Source organism: Myxocyprinus asiaticus, chromosome 28 (assembly GCF_019703515.2).
Source record: "Myxocyprinus asiaticus isolate MX2 ecotype Aquarium Trade chromosome 28, UBuf_Myxa_2, whole genome shotgun sequence".
Taxonomy (NCBI): domain Eukaryota; kingdom Metazoa; phylum Chordata; class Actinopteri; order Cypriniformes; family Catostomidae; genus Myxocyprinus; species Myxocyprinus asiaticus.
The window spans coordinates 45371831-45395058 of NC_059371.1; the positions used below are offsets into that span (position 1 = coordinate 45371831).

The window sequence follows — 23228 nt, forward strand, 5'->3', positions numbered from 1 at the left end:
GAGTGGTTGCTAGGTGGTTGCATACTGCCACAATCAAAAGAGTCCAAAGTCTCTACATTCTGAACCCAAGCTATGTGGGTCTCCTTTAAAAACGTTTGTCTATGGGATTTTTATCAGGGCAAAATCACAAATCTGCAACTCCTTAACTTTACGATATGACATGTCCATGTTTGTCAGGAAAATTCATGGTGTGAAAGTATTGTTTATAGTTCATGTTAACAAATGCAACCTCATTGTAAAGTGTTGCTACATTTTTTTTAATCAAAACGTGCCTAAAACATCCTAAGGCTGAAGTATGTTATTTCTGGGGAATCGTTCCAAACAAAATCGCAACAATAGTGGCTGTTTTCAAACAGGTTTCCCGAACACTCCCCCATCTTCCATAGGTTAAACAAACAGGAAGTCCCGCCCCCAAACTCACACCATTGGTTGAGCCAGCAGTTGACATGTTGGTCAAGCAAACAGATCAGTGAGCGCGTTTACAATACTTTTAAATACCGTTTTTACGAGGTCTGGGTATCTCAGCGAGTAAAGACGCTGACTATCACACCTGGAGTCACGAGTTTGAATCCAGGGCGTGCTGAGTGACTCCAGCCAGGTCTCCTAAGCAACCAAATTGGTCCAGTTGCTAGGGAGGGTAGAGTCACATGGGGTAACCTCCTCATGGTCACTATAATGTGGTTCTCGCTCTCGGTGGGGCATGTGGAGAGTTGTGCGTGGATCGCGGAGAATAGCGTGAAGCCTCCACATGCACCATGTCTCCGCGGTAACACACTCAACGAGTCATGTGATAAGATGCGCGAATTGACGGTCTCAGACGTGGAGACAACTGAGATTCATCCTCCACCACCCGGATTGAGGCGAGTCACTACGCCACCACGAGGACTTAGAGCGCATTGGGAATTGGGGAGAAAAGGGGAGAATATAAAAAGAAATAACGTTTTTACAACCAAATGGGAACATTACAGAACGTTCCTATAACCAAGATAAAACATTCTTAAAACATTTTTAAAAAACTGGATATTATGAACATTCCCAGAACTTTTAAATAACATTTTCACAACCTAATGGGAACGTTAGGAAAACATGCTTAGAATATAAAATTGTTAGCTGTGCAATACCTGGAGAAAATCAGGTCCCGCCCAACAGTTTCTCTCATTGAATATCTTTTCACTCAGAAATACGTCACATTATGGAAGTAATATGCGTTGCAAATGCCATTTCATGTTGACTTTAGGATGAAAAGAAATTGACTACAAAGACGACACATTTTCAGCTAATTTCTACTGTATTTTCAGTGCAATCGTTTGTGGAGGCTGTTCGGTTATAAACGAGCTATTACTTTGTTGCAAGCTGGTTTATCATTATGGTCGCATCAATTTCAAGTTTATCTGCACTTTAGTGTTGCAGGTGCAAAAAACGAATCTGTGGTTGGTCGCTTTACATGTCAATCAGGCAGTCTCTTCCTGTCTAAGTGGGCGGTTCTTCATCAAAATAAGCTGTTAATATGTGTGCACCAGTGTTGCACAAAGAATATCTTCTCATTATCATTGACTTTGGCTGTCAAACACATATTGAGCTACACGGAAAACATAGGATACACGTCAGCTACACGCGTTTTCTCAAGCTCCTTTTAAGTCTAAATAACTTCCATCATTTCAGTAATACACCCAAATGACAATAGCCAAATCATACTGTTCATGTGTTACACTTGCTATAGTTTACTTACACATCGTTTCTTCGTAAAATATCAAAAACATCGGCTGGGTAACTCGGCGAGTATTGACGCTGACTACCACCCCTCGAGTTGCGAGTTTGAATCCAGGGCGTGCTGAGTGACTCCAGCCAGGTCTCCTAAGCAACCAAATTGGCCCGGTTGCTAGGGAGGGTAGAGTTACATGGGGTAACCTCCTCGTGGTCGCGATTAGTGGTTCTCACTCTCGGTGGGGCGTGTGGCGAGTTGTGCATGCATGCCACGGAGAATAGCGTGAAGCCTCCACACACGCTACGTCTCCATGGTAACACGCTCAACATGATAAGAGGTGAGTCACTACGCCACCACGAGGACTTAAGAGTGCATTGGGAATTGGGCAAAAACATTTTAATTGGTCAAGTCTTCATGTGAATTAAGGTACAGACACAGCATTTCTTTTACTTGTTTTTTTTATTCACTTCTTCCAAAAAAAAAAAAAAAAAAAAAAAAAAACCATTTCATTTGAGCAGTCATATTGATGGGAGAATCCTTTAGAGTTTTGGGTGGCGGAAATCTTTGCCTGCATACTTGGCCTTGTTGCCGAGCTCTTCCTCAATCCTGCACAAGAGACAGAGAGAGAGAGACGGGCAAGAGATTTAGCATAAAATGATTCTGCTTTAATGTGACTGGACGGCTGATTTGATAAGTGTGATGTCATTGCTGACCTCATCAGCTGGTTGTACTTGGCCAAACGCTCTGATCTGCAGGGAGCGCCAGTTTTAATCTGAGCACATGAGAGGAAAAATGAGAGTAGCAGAGAGCAAAAAAAAAAAAAAAGCACAGGATACTACCGAAACTCCTGATGTTTCTACAGTGTGTATACTACACACAGTATGAACATTTTCTGCATGCATAGAATACCTGAATGACCAAATATATTTCTTAAAGTGCAGTATGCAACAGAGCACACTGCACAGAATACTGTATTCCATGTCCAGTGTGTTCAATGAACAAAGTTATAACTGATTTTAACATAATTTGACTCATTATTTGATCTGACTTACAAAAGTTCAGACATTTGTACACAATACTGAATTAGAAATGTAAAATAACCGTTTCTATAGGTTATAACTAGATGCCATTTCCTGAAATAAACATGCAAAATAATGAGGTCATGTGACGAAGCTTACGAATGTTTTAAATGTTTATACTTGCATAATGCATATTATTTCACATTCTCATTGAAAAATAGTAAACACTGGCAAAGAAAGTGTGTGTGTACCTGTCCTGTGCAGAGTCCAACTACCAGGTCAGCGATAAAAGTGTCTTCTGTCTCGCCGGAGCGATGACTCACCATCACTCCCCAACCGTTAGACTGAGCCAGTTTACAACTACACAGAAAGTGAGAGACAGGGCATTTATCAGTGAGACACCAAAGGTTCCTGTTTGTAAAATCATCTAAGATTATTCATAATGCTCTGTGAGGGGAATCATAATGAGTCCCGTGATGCAGTTTAGCGAGGGGGGACTCTAAATGGGCCCTGTGGTGCATCTCCACAAAGGAGACTCATAATGGGCCCTGTTGTGCATCTCTTCGAGGGAGACTCATTACGGTCCCTGTGGTGCAGCTGTCTGAGGGGACTCATATTAGGTCCTGTGGTGCAGCTCTGCGAGGGGACTCAAAATGGGCTCTGTTGTGCAGCTCTACAAGCGAGACTAATAATGGGCTCTGTGGTGCAGCTCTGCGAGTGAGACTAATAATGGGCCCTGTGGTGCAGCTCTGCGAGGGAGACTCATTACGGGCCCTGTGGTGCAGCTTTACAAGCGAGACTAATAATGGGCTCTGTGGTGCAGCTCTACAAGCGAGACTAATAATGGGCTCTGTGGTGCAGCTCTACAAGCGAGACTAATAATGGGCTCTGTGGTGCAGCTCTACAAGCGAGACTAATAATGGGCTCTGTGGTGCAGCTCTGCGAGGGGACTCAAAATGGGCTCTGTGGTGCAGCTCTGCGAGGGGACTCAAAATGGGCTCTGTGGTGCAGCTCTGCGAGGGGACTCAAAATGGGCTCTGTGGTGCAGCTCTGCGAGGGGACTCAAAATGGGCTCTGTGGTGCAGCTCTGCGAGGGGACTCAAAATGGGCTCTGTGGTGCAGCTCTGCGAGGGAGACTCATTTTGGGCCCTGTGGTGCAGCTCTGCGAAGAGGCTGTACTGTATACTCACGCCTGAATGGACTCTGTAACGGAACCGATCTGGTTGACTTTCAGCAGCAGGCAGTTACAGGCCTTCTTCTCACAGGCCTGCTGGATGCGTTTGGGGTTTGTCACCGTCAGATCGTCTCCCACCACCTGAATGTCCACAGATCCTGTGAACTTGGTCCAGTTCTCCCAGTCGTCCTGGTCAAACGGATCTTCAATGGACTGGACTGCAAAACGATACACACCAAATACACATAAACACATCTCTTCATGCATAGCAAATATTGCCCCTTACTAAGAAGGTTCAATTCGGACACAGTTATTATTCATGTATACGTGTACCAGGATAGTTCTTGATGAAGTTCTTGTACAGATCTCCCAGCTGGTCTCCAGTGATGTGGCGTTTTGGATCATCTGGAGATTTGAAGTCCAGATCATATTTACCAGCCTTGAAGAACTCCGAAGCTGCAACATCCATTCCAATGATGATCTTATCAGGATAACCGGCCTTCTCGATGGCAGATTTCAACAGCTCCAGAGCTACAAACAACGCTAACTATTAGCACGGCGTATACTACCGTTAGCAGTATTCATCCCATCAACAAAATTACGAACTATATTGTGAGGAGTAATTTTAACAATCACAAACTACTGCGATAAGATTTTGATGATATTGCCCTCCCCTAGTAAACACACATCTGTACCCTCATTGTTTTCCAGGATGTTTGGTGCGAAACCGCCCTCGTCTCCCACATTAGTGGCGTCTTTGCCGTATTTGGCTTTGATGACGTTCTTCAGGTTGTGGTAAACCTCTGCGCCGATCCTCATGGCCTCATGGAAGTTCTTGGCTCCCACAGGCAGGATCATGAACTCTTGCATGGCCAGTTTATTTCCGGCGTGCGACCCGCCGTTGATGACGTTAAACGCCTGCGTGTGAGACGAGAGGAGAGACATGAGAGGAGAGACAGGTCACATGACAGGAGAACACGTGCCGGGTGCTGCAGACGTACAGGTACGGGGAGGATCACATCTTTGTTCCCGGCGAGGTCGGCGATGTGGCGGTACAGAGGAACGCCCTTCTCAGCGGCACCGGCTTTACACACGGCCAAACTCACACCCAGGATAGCGTTAGCACCAAACTGAGCTGTGAATGGAAACAAGATTAGACGAGGCGTTTATCACGAAATTGAGTTCTCTCTGATAAAACCTCACTTTGGGTCCTCAATTGGAAAAACAATTCACAAATGAAGTAAAATCATTGCAAACTATGTATTCTGCTAGGGTTCGAGTCTATAAAAACAACAGAAGTCTAAGGTTTGTCCTGATTTAGGCAGGAAACATGTAAATGTGTTTTTGTGTGTGTTATTTACATTTGTTCTCGGTTCCATCGAGTTCCAGCATGAACTTGTCGATCTTCTCCTGCTCGACGACGCTGAATTTCTGTTCAGAGAGACAGTTGTGTTTGTTAGGCAGGACTCAAGACAGTGTGAGAGAGTTTATCTCAGCGTGTATTGACGCTGACTGTCACACCTGGAGTCTCTAGTTCGAATCCAGGGCGTGCTGAGTGACTCCAGCCAGGTCTCCTAAGCAACCAAATTGGCCCGGTTGCTAGGGAGGGTGGCGTCACATGGGGTAACGTCCTCGTGGTCGTGATTAGTGGTTCTCACTCTCAATGGGGCGTGTGGTAAGTTGTGTGTGGATCGTGGAGAGTAGCATGAGTCTCCGCGGTGTCATGCACAACGAGTCACGTGATAAGATGCGCAGATTGACGGTCTCAGAAGCAGAGGCAACTGAGACTTGTCCTCCGCCACACGGATTGTGGCGAGTCACTACGCAACCATGAGGACTTAGAGCGCATTGGGAATTGGGCATTCCAAATTGGGGAGAAAATCTAAATAAATAATAGCGCTGTATTTTGAAACACAACTGCTATAATCTTCTAGACCATCAAATCCATTATTAATAATTCTGGTGCCATTCGAGATGGACTCTAATCGCAACAATGTATTTACTGTTTATCGCTTTAAGAATTTATACTTATACTAACTATCCGTCTTTAGCCTTATAAACAACATCTAAAGCTTTTACGACTGTAGCTAAAAATGGACGATTGAATTCTCTCCCTTGTCGTTTCTTCATTTTGTCCGTTTTGAAAACATTAGACATCTCAGTTGCCTCCGTGTCTGAGACGTCAATCCACGCATCTTATCACGTGACTTGTTGAGCACGTTACCATGGAGACGTAGCACGTGTGGAGGCTTCACGCTATTCTCCGCGGCATCCACGCACAACTTACCACACACCCCACCGAGAGCAAGAACCACATTATAGTGACCATGAGGAGGTTACCCCATGTGACTCTACCCTCCCTAGCAACCGGGCCAATTTGGTTGCTTAGGAGACCTGGCTGGAGTCACTCAGCACACCCTGGATCTCATAACAAATTTTTAAAGACATTATTTCAGGAAGGGGGGGAAAAGAAAATCTACAGGACATCTGATTTTTAAACTGGCATCATCTCATACATCCACAAGAGGACTTATACCATCACTGACACAAATTACACAAGTACACAGTGTTTTCCTCTACAAATGACATTGAAATTCTTGATGCTGCAATTATAAAGTTGAATTCCTGGTTGGAGTGAATTGTGCCGATTTAAATACGTTAAGGCAGGGAGCAGACATTAACCAGGTGTCGGGGCAAAAAACCACCGAATAGAACAAAACATGCCCCAGATATTTATATGAATCCTATTTTTGTCATTATATTACCATTTAATATATAAATCAATACGACATATTTGATTGTATTATGTTCTCAGTCTGTAGTTGAGAAACAGATTTAAATTGAGAATTTAATCAGTTAATGGATTAAATTGAATTTATCAACAGATGACATACAGTATATATTAATAATATAATAATAATAATAATAATAATAATAATGTTCAGTTTTTCTGACTCTGCACAGAGATAACATTACCCAACTGGCTAACACAGATAGTTTTGTTGAAATGGCAAGAATGACACGTGATCGTCTTGGAAGCATCAGTTAAAACAGGTTGACCAATCGCTTATGTTTTGAATCACAGGCATCATTTCACAAGTGTGTGTTTGAATTTATAGCTTTACATTATTGCTGCATTATTTTAACTAATATTGCAAAACTTGTTTTGATGTAATCACTGATGCTGTAGAAGATATCTCACCTTCTCAAGCAGTTTGGGAGCAATGTCCTTGTTCACATGGTCCACAGCCTTCTGAGTACCTGAAACACACACACACGCATGCAGACAGACACACACAGTCACACACAAAGACAGACACACACAAAGACACAGACACACACAAAGACACAGACACACACAAAGACACAGACACACACAAAGACACAGACACACACAAAGACACAGACACACACAAAGACACAGACACACGGGTCACACGCAGACAGACCAACACACACACACACACACGCGCAGACACACGCAGACAGAGACACGCAGACAGACAGAGACACAGGGTCACACACAGACACACACGCAGACAGACACACATGGTCACACAAAGACACAAGAAGACAGACCGAGACACACACGCAGACAGACACACAGGGTCACACACAGTCACACACACACGCAGACAGACCGAGACACACACGGTCACACGCAGACAGAGACACGCAGACAGACAGAGACACAGGGTCACATGCAGACAGACACACAGGGTCACACAAAGACACACACACACGGTCACATGCAGACAGAGACACGCAGACAGACAGAGACACAGGGTCACACGCAGACAGACAGAGACACAGGGTCACACGCAGACAGACAGAGACACAGGGTCACACGCAGACAGACGCACAGAGGCACACAGAAACACTTAGGATTTGTCCATGTTTGTAATGATCAAGGTGTGTGTATGTGTGTGGGGTGCACGTGTACCTTTGCCCAGGTAACGGGTTTTGTCTCCGTCTCGGAGCTCCAGAGCTTCATGAACTCCAGTGGAGGCGCCGCTGGGAACAGCTGCTCTGAAACGACCTGAGACACAATGAGAAATCAAAGAGCATAAATAGAGAATTCATCAAGACGAACTCTGAATGTTGGCTTGACAAAGACTTTGAAAAGCCTTGAGGTTTTTAAGATATGTTCATTCTGTCAATGTAAGCCAATGGGATTTTTAGGATTATTGTTTCTGATCAGTAAAATAAAGCATTCAGAGTCAGAACAGTCTGTAGGTCTGTGCCGAGTTTGCCTGTTGGAGGAGTTACAGTTCTCAAGTTAGTACAATAACAGTATTTTAACTTTGACAAGTGAACAGAACTATCCTAGAATCCACATGAATGTCCATCTATATGGGCGTGTTGTGTGTACCTTTCATTGTATACAGATCCACCTCAACAGTGGGGTTTCCTCTGGAATCGAGGATCTCACGAGCATGAATCTTAGTGATGGACATCCTGAGAGAGACACAATCATGCAGGTTTAAATATATTAAAAGACATGTGCACTCGCCTTGAATGGAATATTCCGGGCTTGATAAAAGTTCATCTCAATTGAAATCATTTGTGTCAATATTGATTACCACAAAACTTAATTTCAACTTGTTCCTCCTTTAAATGTGTGTTCCAGTGAGACACTTACAATGGAAGTCAATGGGGTCAATATTGGAGGTTTAAAGGCAGAAATGTGACGCTTATAATTTTATTAAAACACTTACATTAATTCTTCTGTTAAAAATTGTGTATAAAGTTGTTTAAATCGTCATTTTAGAGTTTACAGCGTTGTGTTGTAAAATTGTCTAACTTTCCACAGATGCAGTTAGTAAGTGATTTCATCACAGTAAAATCATGTTAACACACATATTGTTTATGTCTTGTGTCTATACTTTTGAAACAGTGAGTATTTTAATGTTTACAGATTATTGACCCCATTGACTTCCATTGTAAGTGTCTCACTGGAACACACATTTAAAGGAGGGACTAGACGAAATTAATTTTGTGCTAATCAACATTATGACACAAATGCTGTCGATTGAAATTAACTTGTATTGAACCTGGAATATTCCTTTAAAATGAAGCAAGCACGCACACGCACGCACGCGCACCAGCTCTCCTTACAGATACAGTTAGATGTTTCTCAGCTATTAATAGAGCGTGTATGTGTGTCAATCTCTACCATACTTAAAGGACCCTATATGACCTTTACAAAGCCTGTTGAACCCTGACCTTTGTGTAAAAACACTCTGACCTTTGTGTGTGAGCAAATGACACTGTAAGAGCTCCACACACGCACGCGCATGCACGCACACAAACACTGCACACACTCTCACAATACACAAACTACTCACGCACAAGCACACACTACTCACCCACGCGCAGACACACAAACACGCGCAGACACACTGCACGCACGCACCCAAACACGCGCAGACACACTGCACGCACGCACGCACGCACACACAAACACACACGCAGACACACTGCACGCACGCACACACAAACTGCACGCGCGCGCACACACACACAGACAGACACACTGCACGCGCGCGCACACACACACAGACAGACACACTGCACGCGCGCGCACACAGACAGACACACTGCACGCCGCGCACACACACACACGCAGACACACTGCACGCGCAGACACACACACAAGCACGCGCAGACACACACACACAGACACACTGCGCACGCACACACACACACAAACACGCGCAGACACACACACACAAACACGCGCAGACACACACACACAAACACGCGCAGACACACTGCACGCACACACACACACACACACACAAACACGCGCAGACACACGCGCAAGTCATGACTTCATGTCCTGGAATCATCTCTTTAACAAACTCCGAATTCAACTGGCACATAACACGTATTAACACGAATATTAAACTACAGATCCCAGATCAGAAGTCATGTATTGCACAGAACCGCAGCGGGTCAGAGTTCAGTCAGCAGAGCCGAACTCAGATCAGCCGCTTTATTCAGGAAGCAACAGTGTGTCACATTAGATTTTAATTCACTTCAGCAGATATCATATATCGAGTTTAAAGCGGGGAAACAATCCACAGTATTAAAACACACAGTTCCGGCATAACACGTGCAGTTTGCGTGATTACCTGAGCGCGAACCGGGTCGGTGTCTGGCTGTCTCGGCGTTTAACGGGTGTCAGTGAGTGCACGTCCCGACCTTTGCAACGCAATTTATAGACGGTCTCTGAGCCACGTCTCCATATATGGGAAAGACTTAAGGGAGCGTCTAAAAATGACCAACCATTTCCTCTCAGTGCAGCGTTCGTGTGTTCGAGGACACGCCCACAGGGGTATTATTGACATTTTATATTTTGATAAAGGAAACAAACGGTCTTTATTCTGCTGTCATTCAGCTGGTCAGTCTGTGTATGTCCTACATTCATTTACTCCAGCATGTTCAGAATGGAATACTCGATCAGGGGTGTTCAAACAGCGGGTTAGGGGTGTTCTAGGGGGTCCGCGAAAACAAAACAAAGATAGTAAAAAGAAATGAACACTTGTGTGACCTTCGGGACATTTTTGTCTTTTTCATTTGAGTTTTTTCGATCATTTTGGCCAATGACATACATTTTGCTAAAGGTGTGTATTTTTTGGGGAATTTTGATATTTCAAACCTCAGTTCCTATAATACATCTACAATACACAAAATAGTTACACTCAGGACCTTCAGGACAAAAATGTCCCCATTGAAACCCATTAAAACTGCAATATTTGATCCCAGTGCCATTAAAGCATAAAATCATTAATTATATGATAAAATTTACATTTTTTATATTTTCCACCAGATGGCGCCATTTTTCTCATGTTTAGCCTATGGAGCAAATACAAGCTTTTCCCCTATTCTCTGTTTGCTGTATTATAGAGCACTGCAGGACAATTGAATAAATGATGCAGATAAAATTGTGTGTGTGTGTGTGTGTGTGATGTGTGTGTGTGTGTGTGTGTGTTGGTATGGATGTCAGAGTGTGTGTGTATGTGTGTATTGAGAAATGTGTGTGTGTGTGTGTGTGTGTAATAAACAACAGTGGCATTATGTAAACAAACTGGCATTTAAAGGGTTGAAATCCTGAAAATTAATGTATATTTGGTAGTTATGATCAGGACTGATGTAACTCTTTGAAAGAGGAAAATAATATTAATATATAATATTATTATGGCAGTTTTTTGATGTGGATGTTTTTGTCCTCTAAGGACCTCTGAGTAACTTTTGTTTATTGATGCACAAGAGTTAAAAAGATATTAAAAGGAGAAAAATAAAGATAAACATTTTTATTTTCATTTTGGTCTCTAAAGACTGGTTGGAAATAATTAGATTAATCATGATTATTTTATTCTACTAACAGCCATAGTTTTATAGGTTTCTAGACAGGTTTGTGATAATATATATATATTTCTTGAACATTTCGCTTGCAACAGTTTTTATTGTTTAAGCACCATACAAAACATATCAATTGAATTTAACATTTTTCTCTTCAGGTTTACATACAAACATTAATAATGATATAAGATGATCATAAAAAAGATCCACTGTATCTTTCGGAGATTATATTTACAGATAACATTTTAATCAAACCTTTTGGCTTTAGTACAATGACAATATAAAAGCAAATGATTTAATTTCGCTAGTATGTTATCTTAATAATATCATACTATTTTTCTCACACAGTAAAATTGGGTCTTTATACATGAAAATATAATGCTGCTTTTATATTTTAAAAAGGGGGTCCTTTGCAAAGATATCATCATATTTGGGGTCCATGGTACTAGATTATTGCTTTCTGAATACTGTGTACTATATGTTGTATATTGGCTAATGTTTTTTATTTATTATTTATTTAAAGGAAATAAAATTTGTCACTATTTTTATATTTTTATCCCCTTTTCTCCCAATGTTGGAATGCCCAATTCCCACTACTTAAATCAAATCAAATCAAATCAAATCAAATCACTTTTATTGTCACACAGCTATATACACAAGTGCAATAGTGTGTGAAATTCTTGGGTGCAGTTCCGATCAACATAGCAGTCGTGACAGTGATGAGACATATACCAATTTACAATAACATCAAATTAACACAACACAATTTAAAGTCTAATATACACATAATTACACTCAACAATATACAAATAATAACATACAATGTACAGTATACAATACACACAATGCTGATGTATTTTGATCGTGAGAGATCAAGAGTTCAAAAGTCTGATTGCTTGTGGGAAGAAGCTGTCATGGAGTCGGCTGGTGCGGGTCCTGATGCTGCGATACCGCCTACCTGATGGTAGCAGTGAGAACAGCCCATGGCTCGGGTGGCTGGAGTCTCTGATGATCCTCCGAGCTTTTTTCATACACCGCCTTGTATATATTTCCTGGAGGGAGGGAAGCTCACCTCCGATGATGTGTCTGGCAGTTTGCACCACCCTTTGCAGTGCTTTGCGGTTGTGGGCGGTGCTATTGCCGTACCAGGCGGAGATACAGCCAGTCAGGATGCTCTCTTCAGTGCAGGTGTAGAACCGTGTGAGGATGTGGCGGTTCATTCCAAACTTCCTCAGCCGTCTCAGGAAGAAGAGGCGCTGATGAGCCTTCTTCACAACGACTTCAGTGTGGATGGACTATGTGAGTTCCTCAGTGATGTGGACACCCAGGAACTTGAAGCTGCTGACTCTCTCCACTGGTGCTCCATTGATGGTGATGGGACTGTGTTCTCTGTCTTTTCTTCTGAAGTCCACCACAAACTCCTTTGTCTTACTGACGTTGAGGGAGAGGTTGTGCTCCTGACACCAGTGTGTCAGAGTGTGCACCTCCTCTCTGTAGGCTGTTTCATCATTGTCAGTGATCAGACCTACCACCGTTGTATCATCAGCAAACTTAATGATGGCATTGGAGCTATGTGTTGCCACACAGTCATGTGTGTACAGGGAATACAGGAGTGGGCTGAGAACACAGCCCTGTGGGGCTCCAGTGTTGAGGGTCAGTGATGAGGAGATGTTGCTGCCTATTCTAACCACCTGGCGTCTGCTTGACAGGAAGTCCAGGATCCAGCTGCACAGTGAGCTGTTTAAGCCCAGAGCCCGGAGTTTCTCATCTAGCTTGGAGGGCACTATGGTGTTGAATGCTGAGCTGTAGTCTACAAACAGCATTCTCACATAAGTGTTCCTTTTTTCCAGGTGGGAGAGAGCAGTGTGTATTGTAGATGCAATGGCATCATCAGTGGAGCGGTTGTTGCGGTAAGCAAACTGCAATGGGTCAAGAGAGAGGCAGCACAGAGCAGATGTAATCTCTGATTAGTCTCTCAAAGCATTTGCTGATGATGGGGGTCAGAGCAACTGGACGGCAGTCATTTAAACAGGTTATTTTTGATTGTTTTGGTACAGGCACAATGGTGGACATTTTAAAGCATGTGGGGACTACAGACAAAGAGAGGGAAAGGTTGAAAATGTCTGTAAAAACACCAGCCAGCTGGTTCGCACACACTCTGATGACGCGGCCCGGAATGCCGTCTGGATCCGTGGCTTTGCGGATATTCACCCGTCGGAAGGATCGGGTTACATCTGCTACAGAGACGGAGAGTGAACTAACCTCTGTAGCTTCGGCCGGAGTTTTTATTCCCTTTAAAGTCCGTGATGATGTTAATTCCCTGCAACATGCTTCTAGACTTGGTGGAGACTTAGTAAGTCCTCGTGGTGGCGCGGTTACTCACCTCAATCCGGGTGGCAGAGGATGAATCTCAATTGCCTCCGCTTCTGAGATTGTCAATCCGCGCATCTTATCACGTGACTCGTTGTGCATGACACCGCGGAGACTCACAGCATGTGGAGGCTCATGCTACTCTCCACGATCCACACACAACTTACCACACGCCCCATTGAGAGCGAGAACCACATTATAGTGACCACGAGGAGGTTACCCCATGTGACTCTACCCTCCCTAGCAACCGGGCCAATTTGGTTGCTTAGGAGACCTGGCTGGAGTCACTCAGCATGCCCTGGATTCAAACTCACGACTCCAGGTGTGATAGTCAGCATCAATATATATCTATCTATCTATATATCTGTCTATCTGTCTATCTGTCTATCTATCTATCTTTCTGTCTGTCTGTCTGTCTATCTATCTATCTCTTTGTCTGTCTCTGTCTGTCTGTCTGTCTGTCTGTGTCTGTCTGTCTGTCTGTTTGTGTCTGTGTCTGTCTGTCTGTCTGTCTGTCTGTCTGTTTGTGTCTGTGTCTGTCTGTCTGTCTATCTATCTATCTATCTGTCTGTCTGTCTGTCTGTCTATCTGTCTATCTATATATCTGTCTATCTATCTATCTATCTGTTTATCTGTCTATCTGTCTGTCTGTCTATCTGTCTATCTATCTATCTATCTATCTATCTATCTTTCTGTCTGTCTGTCTGTCTATCTATATATCTGTCTATCTATCTATCTATCTATCTGTTTATCTGTCTATCTGTCTGTCTATCTGTCTGTCTGTCTATCTGTCTATCTATCTATCTATCTATCTATCTATCTATCTATCTATCTATCTATCTATCTATCTCTTTGTCTGTCTGTGTCTGTCTGTCTGTCTGTCTGTGTCTGTCTGTTTGTGTCTGTCTGTCTGTCTGTTTGTGTCTGTGTCTGTCTGTCTGTCTATCTATCTATCTATCTGTCTGTCTGTCTGTCTATCTATCTGTCTATCTATATATCTGTCTATCTATCTGTCTATCTGTTTATCTGTCTATCTGTCTATCTGTCTATCTATATATCTGTCTATCTGTCTGTCTGTCTGTCTGTCTGTCTGTCTGTCTATCTGTCTGTGTCTGTCTGTCTATCTATCTATCTGTCTGTCTGTCTATCTGTCTATCTATCTGTCTGTCTGTCTATCTGTCTATCTATCTATCTGTCTATCTGTCTATCTATATATCTGTCTATCTGTCTGTCTGTCTATCTGTCTATCTATATATCTGTCTGTCTGTCTGTCTATCTATCTATCTATCTGTCTGTCTGTCTATCTGTTTATCTGTGTCTGTCTGTCTGTCTGTGTCTGTCTGTCTGTCTGTCTGTCTATCTGTCTGTCTGTGTCTGTCTATCTGTCTATCTGTGTCTGTCTGTCTGTCTATGTGTCTGTCTGTCTGTCTATCTGTCTATCTGTGTCTGTTTGTCTGTCTGTGTCTGTCTGTCTGTCTGTCTGTCTGTCTATCTGTCTGTCTGTGTCTGTCTGTGTGTGTCTGTCTGTCTGTCTATCTATCTATCTGTCTGTCTATCTATCACACTACAATTTAAGCACAAACAGCATCTTTCTTGGTATAAATAGCAGTTACCGTTGAAAAGAGGCATGTGATTCATGGTGCACCGTGGGGTTTTTGTGTGTGTGTGTTTTACAGTAATTCAGTGTTTTGAATGTGATGTCTCCTCAGCTTCTGTGGCATTATAGGATAGTACAGTGTTCAGTGGATGTACACTTCAGAATCTCACCGGATATAGTAGGTAATTCGGGAATTTCTCGCATACTGCTTCATGATTACTGAGGATTCAGACACACTTCTCCATTGGCATAATGATTTTGCTTTGGGAAGTATGTATATTCAGACGCAGTCAGGTATTTATAGTTAGAGAGGACTGGTGTACAATGTTTGTGTTTTGTCACCACCAATGAGTCCTCAAAGCAACTATAGTTAGTATACATTAGTAAACCTGCACTGTAATATTACATCACTAAACTGTAGGTGTGGATGGGGACTGTAAGGACTGAGGGCATCATTCAGGACAGAGCAACAATCTTCATGGACGTCTTCACTTCAGTTTTAGAAACATTCAGACTCTCCCTATAGTCACCCTGCACACTTGAATGAAAGGTCAGGGTTGAATTAAAGGGGAAATGTGAGAACGAGTTTGGGTTCGAACCTAAAGGGCATCCATGATCACCCTTCCTCACACACTCACACACACACACACACACTCTGTGTTTGTGTCTTTCTAACCTTTAGCGTGAGGTAAATTTAGCTTCACTATCATGAGACGTGACAGACTCTTGTGTTGTAGCAGATCAGTATCAGCGGCTCCACACAGAATCTACACAGAAAGTTCTTCAGATTTCCACAGAATAGAGCGCAACAGTCTGGTTCCAGAAGTAAAAATCCCATTCATTTTCTCCATAGGTGAATTCATTATTAACAATAATAACTTATAAACTTTAAAGACAGAGGTACCGTGAGCTCTGAGGTTGTTAATCGATGGTATATGCTTCTGTTGAAATCATCAGTCTGCGTTATTTCAACTTCATTAAAACAAGAAAACGTGAAGATTCTGTGAGGAACTACACTACCCATAATCCTGAGGTGAGATCTACCAATCAGAGAAACAGCTCTGCAGCTCCGCCCACTCCCATGATGCACTGTGTATGATGCAATCGAGTCGCTCTCCCTACACTCACATTTGTTTATATTTATATATATTTGCAAAAAGATTAAAATATATGGTTTCTACACTAATGATCAACAACTTTAAATCAATATTTTTATATTTTTCCATAGTATTTAATTCAATTACATCATTCTCAGTGCTTGATGAGATTGTCATTATAGATGTTAAGTACACAGCCTTGTATCTTTATACCATTGTTTTTTTTTTAAATACTTTTTTGCTTCAGATCAAAGTTCATGATGTTGTGATTCACCTCAGAACTGGTTAGTTTGGTTCATGAACTCTTTTATGAAATCACTATGGAAGAAATTATGTCTGAAAAAGTGAACGGCACTGTTGCGCTCTATTGAAACGCCTGTCGTTCATTTACATTTACTCATTTAGCAGACGCTTTTATCCAAAGCGAATTAAAAATGTGGAGAACAACAGAAGCGGATCATCCTAGGGAGGCAGTAATAACACAAGTGCTGTAATACACCTTTCAAAATTATTTAGAGAAGTTCCTCTAGCAAGGAGGACGAGCACACATTCATAAAGTCCCACACATCCCTTACTGTCTTGTGTGAATGATTTTTTAATATTAAGAGATATAATAACAGATTGAGATCACACACACACACACACACACACACACACACATCAACACACACACACACACTCATCAACACACACACACACACACACACTCATCAACACACACACACACACACACACACACACACACACACAGAGCTGTCGTTCCTCATTACGGCCACATGATGGCGCCACAGCTCATAGTGTGACGCTTTGTATCTATCTTATCTGTCTGCCTGTCTGTCTATCTATCTGCCTGTCTGTCTATTTATCTGTCTGTCTGTCTATCTGCCTGTCTGTCTATCTATCTATCTGTCTGTCTGTCTGTCTATCTATCTATCTGTCTGTCTGTCTGTCTATCTATCTATCTGTCTGCCTGTCTGTCTATCTATCTGTCTGCCTGTCTGTCTATCTATCTATCTATCTGTCTGTCTGTCTGTCTATCTATCTATCTGTCTGTCTGTCTATCTATCTATCTGTCTGTCTATCTATCTTATCTGTCTGCCTGTCTGTCTATCTATCTGCCTGTCTGTCTATTTATCTGTCTGTCTGTCTATCTGTCTGCCTGTCGATATATCTATCTGCCTGTCTGTCTATCTATCTATCTGTCTGTCTGTCTGTCTGTCGATCTATCTATCTATCTATCTGTCTGTCTGTCTGTCTATCTATCTGTCTGTCTGTCTATCTATCTGTCTGCCTGTCTGTCTATCTATCTGTCTGCCTGTCTGTCTATCTATCTGTCTGTCTGTCAATCTATCTATCTATCTGTCTGTCTGTCTGTCTATCTATCTGTCTGCCTGTCTGTCTATCTATCTATCTGTCTGTCTGTCAATCTATCTATCTGTCTGTGTGTCTATCTATCTATCTGTCTGTCTGTCTATCTATCTATCTATCTGTCTGTCAATCTATCTATCTGTCTGTGTGTCTATCTATCTATCTGTCTGTCTGTCTATCTGTCTATCTATCTATCTGTCTGTCTGTCTATCTATCTATCTGTCTGTCTGTTTATCTATCTGTCTGTTTATTTATCTGTCTGTCTATCTGTCTGTTTATCTATCTGTCTGTTTATCTATCTGTCTGTCTATCTATCTGTCTGTTTATATATCTGTCTGTTTATCTGTCTGTCTGTCTATCTGTCTGTTTATTTATCTGTCTGTTTATCTATCTGTCTGTCTGTTTATCTATCTGTCTGTTTATCTATCTGTCTGTCTGTCTGTCTGTTTATCTATCTATCTGTCTGTCTGTCTGTCTATCTATCTGTCTGTCTGTCTGTCTATCTATCTATCTATCTGTCTGTCTGTCTGTCTGTCTATCTATCTGTCTGTTTATCTATCTGTCTGTCTATCTATCTGTCTGTTTATCTATCTGTCTGTTTATTTATCTGTCTGTCTATCTGTCTGTCTATCTATCTGTCTGTTTATCTATCTGTCTGTTTATCTATCTGTCTGTTTATTTATCTGTCTGTCTATCTGTCTGTGTGTCTATCTATCTATCTATCTGTCTGTCTGTCTATCTATCTATCTATCTATCTATCTGTCTGTCTGTCTGTCTGTCTGTCTATCTATCTGTCTGTCTGTCTATCTATCTATCTATCTGTCTGTCTGTTTATCTATCTGTCTGTTTATCTATCTGTCTGTCTATCTATCTGTCTGTTTATCTATCTATCTATCTATCTATCTGTCTGTCTGTCTATCTATCTATCTATCTGTCTGTCAATCTATCTATCTGTCTGTCTGTCTATCTATCTATCTATCTATCTGTCTGTCTGTCTGTCTATCTATCTATCTGTCTGTCTGTTTATCTATCTGTCTGTTTATTTATCTGTCTGTCTATCTATCTGTCTGTTTATCTATCTGTCTGTTTATCTGTCTGTCTGTCTGTCTGTCTGTTTATCTATCTATCTGTCTGTTTATCTATCTGTCTGTCTGTCTGTCTGTTTATCTATCTATCTGTCTGTCTATCTGTCTGTCTGTCTCTTTCTCTTTATGATAAAGTGTGGGTTAGTTTATAGTTTCTATAATCAGAATCATTTAAAAGGAGTAGAAGTCTATGGTATTTATCTAAAAACGTGTGAGTGTGTGTCAGTCTGACTCTTACAGATCTGACAGCCTCGTGTTTCTGTGGTTTTAATGTCACATGCAACACTTCCTGTTTCTTTGTTAAACTAGTGTCACACAACACATAATAACACACACTCACTGAACAGAGTGAAATGTGTGTGTGTGTGTGTGTGTGTGTGTGTGTGTGTGTGTGTGGTGTTTAGTGGTACTATTAATCAGAAAAGTCTTTTCTTATGTTTTTTGTACATTTTGGGTACTACTTGGACCCTTTCGGAAAAATGTACAGCAGTACCTTTAAAATGGACACAATAGGTCCTAAGAGGACAATTACGCACCCAAAATGAGTAATAAAACTCTAACTAGAGGTACAACACTGCACAATAAATAATGCATTCTCATAACTAGAAAAAACTAGTTGCCAAATGTGACCTGAAGGGAAAACAAGTTTATTTTTCTTACTCCATTGGCAAATAGTTTTTCTTGTTTTGAGCATATATCCTAATTTTATTACATTTCTCTGAAAACAAGAGAAAACATCTTATGCATTCTGCTTCTAAAGTCACTTGTTATTGTTTTCACCGGAAAATAAGACAAAAATACTTTCATGAATAAAGCCAAATAAATCTCCCAACAGCCTGAAGAAGGTGCGGCGCGTTCACCGAAGTGTTGCGAACATGCAAAACCTTTCCTCACTCTGTGATTGGCCGGGACGTTTTGCATGCACCCACAGAAGTTTACTTTGCTTCATCTGTTTAAGATGGTGTGTGTGTGTGTGTGTGTGTGTGTTTAAGGTTTTTGTTTGTTTGTTTGTCACGCACATGTTGATCGATGTTGAACAATATCAACTAAACACATCAGCTGTGACAAACACATTGACATTGATACTTTAGATCCTAGTATTGATACTTCACATTTATTTAGTGTTTATTGATATGAATTAAATTAATAAAAAAGGTTTTCATTTACGCCTCTCATCCACTCAGATTAATGTGTGATCCAGTTATGATATCGTGATTATTGATAACCAGCTGGTATCAGTCAAGTGCACTTATAGTGGATGTGATTAAAGTGCTTGTTTAATTTGCACTGACATTATTTATAGTGTTAAAACCCATACTGCTCGACAGTGTTCACTGTAATCTGATTACAGAGTAAATTAGCTGATCTAATTACTTTTCAGTCAAGAGTCCTGTAATGCATTACCGTTTAAATTCTTGTAATCAGGTTTCATTTACTTTAGATGTAATTAGTCATTTGAAGTGTATTAGTTTTATCGACTTAACCAACACTGCTGGTCGCTCACTAATTGTGATGCTTCATGGTGTTTTAAACCGTACATATATGCATATCATATTGTGAGGTTGTTAGCGACACACTCTTCTTTCCCCCATGAACACACGGACAGGAGCTGCTCCATAGAAACTCATGCTCTCTTTATTTGGCATCTAACAGTCAGAATGCACCGATTTGTTCAGCAGGATTTTACACAAACAATCATACAAACGTTTGACTTAAAGCTCCGCCCATCCGACTGCAAAATACTATAGTACCATACAATCAATCAGTTATTTAATCACACAATCAATAAATGAATTTGATAGTAACTAGAGTTTGTGTTCCACTGCCTGACTGGAGAGATGACGAGAACGTATCGAGACTCCTGGATAAAACAGAGAAACCTGGAGGCATCTGGAAAGGTGTAGCGGATCTCGGATGTATTCGTCTGGTTTCTGGAAATGTAAGTCGTGCCGGATCCTAAAGATGGCCGACAGAGGAAGTGGGCGTGGCAGAGCAGGGTGAAATGGGCGGAGTCAGAGGGGTAAGGCGGGGCAGGGCGTGTTCACATGTTCATCTTCCTGAGGTATGCGGTCATGTCAAAGACGAGTGGATTGACTTGTCCTCCGTGTGCATCTTTTACTCCTTTAGCGATGATTAGAGCTGAAATAAAAAAAAAAGGAAAAAGAACGATATATCATGAAAACATGTCCAGGTCAAATTTCTCTCCAAAAAACCCCACATATGTATATATATTTCAGGGGCAATTGATCATGCCCCAACGTAAATGCCGTAATAAGGACTGTTACTATTATCGAGGCAATTCAAGCGTAATGTACCACCTTGATGTGGCAGTAGGGGGCAGTCAGCACGACTCCAGCTGTACAGACAACACACCATCATCAAACAAACAAGAGCAACGGTCAGCACAACCTTCCACAGACACATTCTTGTGCTCAAAATACAGCTGAACGGAGCACAACAGCATGCAGGGATAATGTTTCAAACTACGTTTAACTTGACACAGCGTACTAAAACCACAGCGCTTATAACTAGAGACGCCGAAAACCACTGAGATGCCTTTGACACATGAGTAAATAGACCAATAATTCAAAATAGCACAGATGAAATAGGGTTATGTTCAATGATATGGAAATAAAACTTTTCAAGACACTTTTTGTATTGTCTGAACGCTTGTCTGCTGCCACAATATATATACATAAAACTTTATAAATAAAGAAATGTATATATATATATATATATATATATATGTATTTTAATGATTTGCATTATAATATTTATTATATATATATATAATTATTTAAATAATTCTATGCTAAATTAATTTCATTTGGGAGCCTTTCTCATAAATATTGATATGCGATTAATTTGATTATTTTTTTAATAATATATCAATTATATGTATTTAAATTTTTTGCATTCTAATATTTATTATATATATATATATATATATATATATATATATTTATAATTATTTAAATAATTCTATGCTAAATTAATTTCATTTGGGAGCCTTTCTCATAAATATTGATATGTGATTAATTTGATAGACACATATACACACACACACACACACACACACACACACACACACACACACACACAGAATATATAATTTATTTATAATAGATTTTTTATATATATATTAATTTTGCATAATGAAAATAAAAGTCTATTTTTAGGACAATTAGGATTTTTTTTTGCATTGTGACATCATTTTCATGACAATAAAGCATACAGTACTACAGTAATTTACTTTATTACAGTTAGACAGTAAAGCAGTACAACCAATCCTACCACAGGGTCCAAATACTTAATAATGTTTGTCACATTACAGAAATAAAGAATTCAGAGAAAAATGTACTTAACCGTCACAGTGTAATCTGATTACAAAGTACTGTTGTAGTTACTGTAATTAAAATACCTTTTAGTCAAAATATTGTCCATTTTATTTAAATGTAAATTTTTGTAATCAGATTTCATGATGACTTAGTAAGTTAATTACTTTTAAGTACTTGGGTTACAAATATTTCTGAAATAATAATATTGATGCAGAATACTTATAAAACATGTATCATGTTCATGTGTATTTCGGTTTGTGTTTCTGTGACAATGAAAGACATTATTTTGAGTTTGTTGAGCGGCAAACAGAACGTTTTAGAAAGTAAGTCAAGTAATTATGTGGAATATAATTGGGGTGAAATATGACTAAAGAATAGCCTGTGTGCCTCCTTTTATTAAAGAAATGTGTGCATGTGTGTGTGTGATATAGCATCGTGTCTCACCTTTGTGAGATTTGCCGATGGTGAATGAAAACGGGTCGGGCTCTTTCTCTGAGGTCTTCATCTTCACGTCCACGGTGTTCTGACCGTCCACATTCAGAGAATCTCTCAGCACCGTACACTTCCTGCCCGCCAGAGTCACACCATTCGCAAACAGACTGCTGCGGTCATTAGTTACAATAGCCTGAACCTCTTTCGGCTAGAGAGAGAGACAGAGAGACAGACAGATTGTAAGTGTGGATTGCAGTGATATAATGGTCCAGCACACACAAGTTGAAACAGGTACAAGCATTTTAAAGAGCCTCCCCCCCATCACACAGATTCTTGCTCGACTCATGTTATGTCACGTCTGAAGTTTACGCCTAACTTCACCTCAAGAGAGGAAACATACAGGCGATAAATCTGCCTCAGTTGAGTCATTCCAGAAGATTCTTACAACAAAATAAAAGCACATCTGACCAGCACATCAGCAGACATGGGTTAAGGGTTAATGTTTCTGAACGTATTAGGGGAAAGTGTTTCACAATTTTTAAATCAACTTTTACACACACACACACACACACTCACACAACACACACTCACACAACACACACTCACACAACACACACTCACACACACAACACACACACACACACACACACACACACACTCACACAACACACACAC

At 40.9% G+C, this 23228-nt stretch overlaps 2 protein-coding genes across 2 annotated transcripts in view; both read right to left on the reverse strand.

Annotated features, from left to right (window-relative positions):
- Positions 1 to 2151: 2151 nt before the first annotated feature.
- LOC127419330 (beta-enolase-like) lies at positions 2152 to 10162 on the reverse strand. The gene is made up of 12 exons (XM_051660679.1): positions 10036 to 10162; positions 8271 to 8356; positions 7842 to 7937; positions 7101 to 7159; positions 5260 to 5329; positions 4900 to 5033; positions 4594 to 4816; positions 4232 to 4429; positions 3915 to 4116; positions 2976 to 3084; positions 2419 to 2477; positions 2152 to 2311 (listed from the first exon to the last, which is right to left on the reverse strand). Exons 2-12 carry the CDS (start codon positions 8353 to 8355, stop codon positions 2245 to 2247), a joined length of 1302 nt encoding a protein of 433 aa, XP_051516639.1. The 5' UTR covers position 8356; positions 10036 to 10162; the 3' UTR covers positions 2152 to 2244.
- Positions 10163 to 20396: 10234 nt separating this feature from the next.
- Positions 20397 to 23228, reverse strand: part of LOC127419345 (profilin-1-like) — a 4711-nt gene continuing 1879 nt past the window's right edge. Inside the window, exons 3-4 of the mRNA XM_051660703.1 lie at positions 22566 to 22761; positions 20397 to 20922 (exon numbers count right to left, since the gene is read on the reverse strand). Coding sequence (XP_051516663.1) covers positions 20825 to 20922; positions 22566 to 22761 — 294 coding nt within the window. The 3' untranslated portion in view covers positions 20397 to 20824. The remainder of the gene's footprint in view (positions 20923 to 22565; positions 22762 to 23228) is intronic.

What these genes read in the sequence shown, in the direction of transcription:
- LOC127419330 (XM_051660679.1), bottom strand. Translation starts at nt 8,355, where the DNA reads ATGTCCATCACTAAGATTCATGCTCGTGAGATCCTCGATTCCAGAGGA. An exon ending in CATCCTGGAAAACAATGAGG is followed by an intron (nt 4,430 to 4,593) that starts GTACAGATGTGT and finishes CGTTGTTTGTAG; the next exon opens with CTCTGGAGCTGTTGAAATCT. An exon ending in AAGTACAACCAGCTGATGAG is followed by an intron (nt 2,312 to 2,418) that starts GTCAGCAATGAC and finishes TCTCTTGTGCAG; the next exon opens with GATTGAGGAAGAGCTCGGCA.